At 37.7% G+C, this 9,503-nt stretch overlaps 1 protein-coding gene across 1 annotated transcript in view; it reads right to left on the bottom strand.

Annotated features, from left to right (window-relative positions):
- The window catches only part of LOC108799518 (epidermal growth factor receptor-like), a 60,695-nt gene that overhangs the window by 35,939 nt on the left and 15,253 nt on the right, over positions 1–9,503 (bottom strand). The window contains exons 6-10 of the mRNA XM_018571384.1: positions 8,568–8,686; positions 7,645–7,786; positions 7,065–7,181; positions 5,845–5,977; positions 4,729–4,802 (exon numbers count right to left, since the gene is read on the bottom strand). Coding sequence (XP_018426886.1) covers positions 4,729–4,802; positions 5,845–5,977; positions 7,065–7,181; positions 7,645–7,786; positions 8,568–8,686 — 585 coding nt within the window. The remainder of the gene's footprint in view (positions 1–4,728; positions 4,803–5,844; positions 5,978–7,064; positions 7,182–7,644; positions 7,787–8,567; positions 8,687–9,503) is intronic.

Raw genomic sequence — 9,503 nt, 5'->3', positions numbered from 1 at the left:
GAGAGCAATAATTCTAGGGCCAGTATTTTGGGGTATCTCTAAATTGATGACCTGTGGGGGCTTTTAAAGTGTCTTTTATTGACTTTTTGGGGTACTGCAGTTTTTCGCCGTTTCACGGTCGCACGCAATCTGTAAACTGGGCATGTTGGGTATCGTTTTACTCGTTGTAACCTCATCTTTTATATTTCATAAAAAAAATGGGTAATTTGTTGTGTTTTGGGGCATTTAATTAAATTTGTCACTAAATTTTGGGGTTTAATAAGGAGTTGCGCTAATATTGCGCAACATAAAAATTTTCAACTACCACCATTTTATTCTATAGGGTCTTGGCATTCAGAAAATATATAATGTTGGGGGGTTTTACGTCATTTTCAGGCCTAAAATGTGGAATATAACATGGGTGCAAAAAATGAAAAAAGGGCCTCAGTCATGAAGGGGTTAAAAAAAACAAAAACTTCAACCTGAAAAATTACAGTGGTTATCTAGACATATACCTCTGATCCTGGTTTCACTTTGCTAATAAGGAATAGCGGATGAGGAAGGCATGTTTCCCCTGTTGAACCTTGCTTAATAGGGTTTTTTTTTTATTCCTTTGGACCATCTGGGGTAACTGTGTACATAGAGTTCTGTTTATGGAGGTTTTTCTATTTTTTTTCTTCTCTATAGGTTGAGCTCGATGGACTTTTTTCTAACTGTTTTGTTTTGTTGTAACTGTGTTATAACTTCCCCGACTCTGAGATTAAGCCTTGCTCCCATGCCTTTCCCTAGTTCAATGAGAGCATTTCAAAAAAGGTGCAGACACTGAACAGGGGTGGGATGGTGGAGCCTAGACATGAAGTCAGTGAAGTCAAGTCCTTATTAAGAAAGTGAAGCCAAGTTCAATCGTTTCAGAGGAGGGTTTTCTGGTTACTACAGGCAATTGTATGCCCCTTGTTATGTCTTTTTTTAGGCAAGACATTTACTTTAAAATAAAAAACGACAGGTTTGCTTTAATCTAATGCTGCCATAAAAAATAATTCCCAAAAGATATGATGTGAAAAGAGTGTGCTTACATAATATTTTCTTATTGGCCATAGCAACCAAAATTTTTATATTCCAGGGGGGAAAAAAATATACCTAACTGCTTGCTATGGCTGCTGTATACTTTTCTTACAACATGCTAGCAGTTGGTAGGAAATAATCTCTTATTAAGTTACATTTTAGCCTAAGCCACTAGTACTTCTTTAATACAAACAAAACCTTATGGTCTATTTAGGCCTGGTTAACCAACATGTGCTAAAAAATGCTATATCTGTGTCAATATTCTGGTCTTCCGGTACAAATCATGACTCAAACAAAACAAACTGATAAAAGATCATGTCACACCCAAAACAACATGATGACCTATATCTTCTGTTGCATTAACTATTCACTATGCATTAACCTACCTGTTATTTCTTTGATAGAATTAAAGATGCTCAGCTTTTCTGGATTTAATGGAGGTGTCTTGGTGAAAGCATCACTAAAAAACAATCAAATATATTTATATTTAGATACAACCAGCAAGTGACTCATGAAAATGCAAGCACTTCCAAAATGAATGCCTGGTGTTGATGCCACTGTGTTCAATCACCTCCTAGCTTTTTATATTGTTCAGGGCAAATCTCCACAAGATCTCAGCTCTGCTCCAGATGGCTTTTGACTAATCTACAGTATATGTAGAACAATGTGGTCTTGAAGGTGCTGTCAAGTTCTTAATACCTTCTGAGAATTCAGTGAAGGGGCCTATCCACACCGCATCAAGTGCATTTAATGCCAAGTAGACAATTCAGAATGAAGACCTTTGGGGAATTTCATTCCTTGACGATGTTCTTAAATATTATAGATAGCCAGCAGTTGTTTGATCGCTACCAACACCGACCTATAATTGCGTCCGTTTTTGTTTGGCCTACAGTAGTCACCTTTTCCTAGTTCAAAAGTTCTGACCTATAAAGTATATGTAAACCTAAAATCTTTTTTTTTGTGTGTGTTTGGCATCATGCCTTACAATATACAGTTTTCTGTTGCAATGTTTTTTTACATGGATATCCAGCTAGTAAAAATACTTTCTGTTGCAGACTGACAATGCAAAGCCTCTGCTTCACAATTACCAGCAGCACTGTCAACCTGCCATGCAAGCTCCTACATTTGGCTCTTGGGTTGCCTATCAGGTCTACCAGGTCTATCAGAGAGGCAGCCCAACAGCTAACTTGCACAGAAAGCTGATAACACTGCTGCTAATTGTGAGACTGGCTTAGTGCTGTGAGGTCGCAACAGAAAGTGCAGTTACTGGCAGGATCCCCAGGTAAGAAACTATGCAAAAGATTCACACAAAAAAAGGCTGGATACAGTGAAACATGATGCCAAACATATTGAAAAATAGAGTTACTGTGTACATACACTGTCAACACTCAGGATTTTGGAAATAGTGGTCCTTGAAATGGCTGAATAATAATAAGAAGTACTCATGTTTTATTTATTTCTTTAAACTTAGTATGTAATTGATGAAAAATTACTTTACATACCCTGTATCAGCCACCAACAGAACGCTTATGCTTCCTTCTACTTTAGTACAGTTCTGAAAAAAGTCAATATTTGTAGCATTTATGGACAATACTGACTTTAGTTTTCCATGGCCAATTCCATCGCATGTTACATCTAAAAAACAAAACATAAAATGAATATATGTAAAACAGTGGTTGTCAGGCTCCACATTAAATGCATTCCAATTCTACACTAGGTTTTCCAGCCAATCAGCAAGTGTGATATGGATCTCTATCTATCTATCTATCTATCTATCTATCTATCTATCTATCTATCTATCTATCTTTTGTAAAATTCACAGCGCGCCTCATTTATCAAAGTATCTGGGGGGAAGAATGAATCCATTATAACTGAGAAAATAAAACATGTACAAAAAAATAAATTGAAGGTAAACACTGTGATAAAGGTTAGCTTCACCTATCATGAGATTATTATGGAGAATGCCATTGCTGACCTCCTTCTGATTGACTGCCTGTTATGCTGACCCATCTAAATGAAATACCGTTGAACCACTGACCTAGAACAAGTAGGCAGATCAGAAAGCTCAGAGTATAGTCAGAAGTCCTTATCTGCATATTTGTTCTTGGGTAAGTCACCCAAAGCATTTGTAGAGACCCTGTCACTAGACCATTCAATTCCACAAACATTTTTTCCTATGATTATATGTACATTTAATGTATTTTTTGCATGCTATTTCCCTTGTGTAGACATCCAAAATCCCTGAAACTGCATGGCACAGCCATCTGATGTAATGTCAACAGCTTCAGCAGACTCATTCTAAATTGATGACCTGTGGGGGCTTTTAAAGTGTCTTTTATTGACTTTTTGGGGTACTGCAGTTTTTCGCCGTTTCACGGTCGCACGCAATCTGTAAACTGGGCATGTTGGGTATCGTTTTACTCGTTGTAACCTCATCTTTTATATTTCATTAAAAAAATGGGTAATTTGTTGTGTTTTGGGGCATTTAATTAAATTTGTCACTAAATTTTGGGGTTTAATAAGGAGTTGCGCTAATATTGCGCAACATAAAAATTTTCAACTACCACCATTTTATTCTATAGGGTCTTGGCATTCAGAAAATATATAATGTTGGGGGGTTTTACGTCATTTTCAGGCCTAAAATGTGGAATATAACATGGGTGCAAAAAATGAAAAAAGGGCCTCAGTCATGAAGGGGTTAAAAAAAACAAAAACTTCAACCTGAAAAATTACAGTGGTTATCTAGACATATACCTCTGATCCTGGTTTCACTTTGCTAATAAGGAATAGCGGATGAGGAAGGCATGTTTCCCCTGTTGAACCTTGCTTAATAGGGTTTTTTTTTTATTCCTTTGGACCATCTGGGGTAACTGTGTACATAGAGTTCTGTTTATGGAGGTTTTTCTATTTTTTTTCTTCTCTATAGGTTGAGCTCGATGGACTTTTTTCTAACTGTTTTGTTTTGTTGTAACTGTGTTATAACTTCCCCGACTCTGAGATTAAGCCTTGCTCCCATGCCTTTCCCTAGTTCAATGAGAGCATTTCAAAAAAGGTGCAGACACTGAACAGGGGTGGGATGGTGGAGCCTAGACATGAAGTCAGTGAAGTCAAGTCCTTATTAAGAAAGTGAAGCCAAGTTCAATCGTTTCAGAGGAGGGTTTTCTGGTTACTACAGGCAATTGTATGCCCCTTGTTATGTCTTTTTTTAGGCAAGACATTTACTTTAAAATAAAAAACGACAGGTTTGCTTTAATCTAATGCTGCCATAAAAAATAATTCCCAAAAGATATGATGTGAAAAGAGTGTGCTTACATAATATTTTCTTATTGGCCATAGCAACCAAAATTTTTATATTCCAGGGGGGAAAAAAATATACCTAACTGCTTGCTATGGCTGCTGTATACTTTTCTTACAACATGCTAGCAGTTGGTAGGAAATAATCTCTTATTAAGTTACATTTTAGCCTAAGCCACTAGTACTTCTTTAATACAAACAAAACCTTATGGTCTATTTAGGCCTGGTTAACCAACATGTGCTAAAAAATGCTATATCTGTGTCAATATTCTGGTCTTCCGGTACAAATCATGACTCAAACAAAACAAACTGATAAAAGATCATGTCACACCCAAAACAACATGATGACCTATATCTTCTGTTGCATTAACTATTCACTATGCATTAACCTACCTGTTATTTCTTTGATAGAATTAAAGATGCTCAGCTTTTCTGGATTTAATGGAGGTGTCTTGGTGAAAGCATCACTAAAAAACAATCAAATATATTTATATTTAGATACAACCAGCAAGTGACTCATGAAAATGCAAGCACTTCCAAAATGAATGCCTGGTGTTGATGCCACTGTGTTCAATCACCTCCTAGCTTTTTATATTGTTCAGGGCAAATCTCCACAAGATCTCAGCTCTGCTCCAGATGGCTTTTGACTAATCTACAGTATATGTAGAACAATGTGGTCTTGAAGGTGCTGTCAAGTTCTTAATACCTTCTGAGAATTCAGTGAAGGGGCCTATCCACACCGCATCAAGTGCATTTAATGCCAAGTAGACAATTCAGAATGAAGACCTTTGGGGAATTTCATTCCTTGACGATGTTCTTAAATATTATAGATAGCCAGCAGTTGTTTGATCGCTACCAACACCGACCTATAATTGCGTCCGTTTTTGTTTGGCCTACAGTAGTCACCTTTTCCTAGTTCAAAAGTTCTGACCTATAAAGTATATGTAAACCTAAAATCTTTTTTTTTGTGTGTGTTTGGCATCATGCCTTACAATATACAGTTTTCTGTTGCAATGTTTTTTTACATGGATATCCAGCTAGTAAAAATACTTTCTGTTGCAGACTGACAATGCAAAGCCTCTGCTTCACAATTACCAGCAGCACTGTCAACCTGCCATGCAAGCTCCTACATTTGGCTCTTGGGTTGCCTATCAGGTCTACCAGGTCTATCAGAGAGGCAGCCCAACAGCTAACTTGCACAGAAAGCTGATAACACTGCTGCTAATTGTGAGACTGGCTTAGTGCTGTGAGGTCGCAACAGAAAGTGCAGTTACTGGCAGGATCCCCAGGTAAGAAACTATGCAAAAGATTCACACAAAAAAAGGCTGGATACAGTGAAACATGATGCCAAACATATTGAAAAATAGAGTTACTGTGTACATACACTGTCAACACTCAGGATTTTGGAAATAGTGGTCCTTGAAATGGCTGAATAATAATAAGAAGTACTCATGTTTTATTTATTTCTTTAAACTTAGTATGTAATTGATGAAAAATTACTTTACATACCCTGTATCAGCCACCAACAGAACGCTTATGCTTCCTTCTACTTTAGTACAGTTCTGAAAAAAGTCAATATTTGTAGCATTTATGGACAATACTGACTTTAGTTTTCCATGGCCAATTCCATCGCATGTTACATCTAAAAAACAAAACATAAAATGAATATATGTAAAACAGTGGTTGTCAGGCTCCACATTAAATGCATTCCAATTCTGCACTAGGTTTTCCAGCCAATCAGCAAGTGTGATATGGATCTCTATCTATCTATCTATCTATCTATCTATCTATCTATCTATCTATCTATCTATCTTTTGTAAAATTCACAGCGCGCCTCATTTATCAAAGTATCTGGGGGGAAGAATGAATCCATTATAACTGAGAAAATAAAACATGTACAAAAAAATAAATTGAAGGTAAACACTGTGATAAAGGTTAGCTTCACCTATCATGAGATTATTATGGAGAATGCCATTGCTGACCTCCTTCTGATTGACTGCCTGTTATGCTGACCCATCTAAATGAAATACCGTTGAACCACTGACCTAGAACAAGTAGGCAGATCAGAAAGCTCAGAGTATAGTCAGAAGTCCTTATCTGCATATTTGTTCTTGGGTAAGTCACCCAAAGCATTTGTAGAGACCCTGTCACTAGACCATTCAATTCCACAAACATTTTTTCCTATGATTATATGTACATTTAATGTATTTTTTGCATGCTATTTCCCTTGTGTAGACATCCAAAATCCCTGAAACTGCATGGCACAGCCATCTGATGTAATGTCAACAGCTTCAGCAGACTCAAAGCTGTCAATCAAGTGACACTCTATATTGTTCCCCTTTGCCACTCCCCCAGCAGCTGCATACAAATGTATGTAGGTGGGTAAGGCGATAGGTAGAGAAGGTGGGTCAGCAGAGAGAGTAATTAGACACTAAGCTATGAGATGCAAGGAGGGAGGGGGCTGTGCTAGAAAATTGACTCTTCCTGGAGTAGTCCAGATTTCTAGCAAGTACCAAGGCGCATTGCAAGTGAATACAAAATAAGTTTATGGAAAGAAAAACACTACAAGTAAGCATTTAAAATACTGTATTATTTTGTGTTTTTACCTGTAAATTTTGGTTGGTGACAGGCAGGGGGTAACTCTCCACCACAAACCCATGGCTGGTGTTCAGGTTTGGTATAATTTTATTAACCATAAAAAGTATTAAATGTAAACATTTCTGTATTACCTTTAGTACATGGTCCATCACACTTTTTACAGCTGCGGACACCATTTTCCTCTACCTCAGATGAATCAACATAGCATGTCCGAACACAGGATCCATGATCTGTCACTATGTAATTATCTATTAAAAATACAAGCAATTATATCCATGCATTATTACATACATACATAAAATATTTAGGCATTTTAGAATGCATAAACAGGAGAAAATAATAAAAGGCATTAAAAATCACAATATACATGCTACATAATGACCACATTTTGATGCAAGGCATCACCATGGTTCATACTTCATGAATTACAGTGACTGGAAATAAAATATTTGAGTGTGTATTACCTGTTAATTTTGAGCAAGGTTCCCATTTAGAAAGTGCAGTTCATTTGTAATAACATTTGTGCACTGCTTATTTCAGAAATTACGAACAGATGCAGATGTTGAAACTCTTAATTACCACCTCCAACGAAAAAAAATAAATGTGCAGGATTTTCACTTCAGGTTGAGGAAAAGGGAGCTATTCGTCTAATTTGCTTTGGTGCTCATGGGGATTGCAGGATGGCAGAATAGTTGAAGTAGTGTTACTTACGTGGACATTTAGTTACGCAGAAGGCCCCAAAACTGTACTTTCCCTCAGGATTGGGTTCCATTTGGTATGTATTAGGGTTGTAAGTTTGAAGTGGAGGGCAGCTTTCCTTACATGTGTCACCATCACGAAATTTGCGACATGCCTTTAAGAAACAATGCAATTTTAAAACAATTATTATATCTATTATATTGTTATTATTATCTTATTATTGTTAATATTAATAATAATAATAAAAATACTTAAACACTGATAAAGAATACATGGGAAAAGGTTAAAGCAAATGTTAAAGGCTGCAAAGCCCTCTTTACAAAACAGGAATAAAAAGAGCCAGTGTGTAATTAACTTTCCCTCCAGTATCTATCACAACGCAAAAATCCCTTTTGGGAGAACTGAGGGTCACTTTTACAACTGTTTCATGCTGGAAATTGCATTTAAAAGTCAATTTCTGCCCCTGCAAGTGAGTAGCATTTATTGTAGTAATGAACAGGTGCAGGATGATCTATACATGTGTACATTTTCATGACCTGCATTGCAGGCTTTCTTAATTTTGATTGTAAAGCAGCTGCCCCCCACCTGTGACTCTGTGTAACATGATCACTAAACACCAGCTCTGCCTTTGCACATAATACACTGTCCGGGGTGGTGCCACTATGAATACTAATGGATGGGGGGTGGAGAGCTCATTTGTAATATACATACATTGCTTGCACAGCCCAGAGGCAGCCATTTTCATGTGGATATGAAGAGGAAAGCTAACAAAAAATGTAAATGTCTTTGTTCATACACAGCAACTGCATATGCCTGCTTTATGTACACTCGGTGCACATTGCTGGCATATGTTTTTCAACAATACCACTGTAAAGGTGGAAATGGGCTTTAAGTTTATTTTTCACTGTCAAAGTGGTGAAAGTTGTTGACATTACCAGACAATCTTTTTCTTTGGGTCCTGTACAGCCGGCCGCACATTGGCTGTGACAGCAATCATTGGGCATTGGTCCTCTGCACCGTCCAGGACACTGCTGAGCACAGTTTATCTTTGTAACTGAAAGAGAGAAGTATTTTAATATTTAACGTAGGATTGCAAGATTTCAAAATGATCTGACGACTTACAATGTATGGTGTTGAATACAAATGCAAAGTTAAGTAAATTGTCTGTTATCTACACCAAACGGGTGCATTATACATCTCTCTACTAGGGATGGGTGAATCTGCTTGGGTTCAACTTGCCAAGGGTTTAACACATCCCGTTTGAAATTTGGCAAACCCCAAATTAGCTGCAAATCCCATTGTATCCTTGGGGGATGAATCCTGTAATTAAACACTGGTCATATTTAGGGCTAAGCGGCAAGCTAGTGTTCAAAAAAGGCATGGGATGCTGGGCACTGCCTTGAGGACATTTATCAATAAAAAACATACCATACAGCAGTGTTTGGGCAACACTGAATACACAAATCCTTTAAATAGCATGTTTGGGGATGCCTTAGAGCTGTATATGGTATTGTGGAACAGTATAATCTTCACAGACAGTCTTTCAATAGCATACACTGGCAGCGCATATTTGATTGTGGATTTGATTTTTTTCTTTTACAATTAATTTGGCTTACACACAGAAGCAGCACTCCAATCAGATTTTTTTCAGTTGGCAACAAAGGCTTTTCCAAGAATTTTAGCAGACACATGCTTTTTATCGAGTGGTAATAGGCAGGGCCGGATTTACTCCACCTGCCGCCCCAAGGCCAGGTTCCACAATACGCCCCCCCTGCGCCGCTAGCCCCCCTCCCCATCAATTGAGAATGGCAACCAGATGGCAGGGCGGGGGGGGGCGTATTGTGGAACCTGGCCTTGGGGCGGGGCTACTT

This window comes from Nanorana parkeri, unplaced genomic scaffold (genome assembly GCF_000935625.1).
Source record: "Nanorana parkeri isolate BGI_ZX_2015 unplaced genomic scaffold, ASM93562v1 scaffold41, whole genome shotgun sequence".
Taxonomy (NCBI): domain Eukaryota; kingdom Metazoa; phylum Chordata; class Amphibia; order Anura; family Dicroglossidae; genus Nanorana; species Nanorana parkeri.
This window is presented reverse-complemented; position numbering and strand designations above follow the sequence as displayed.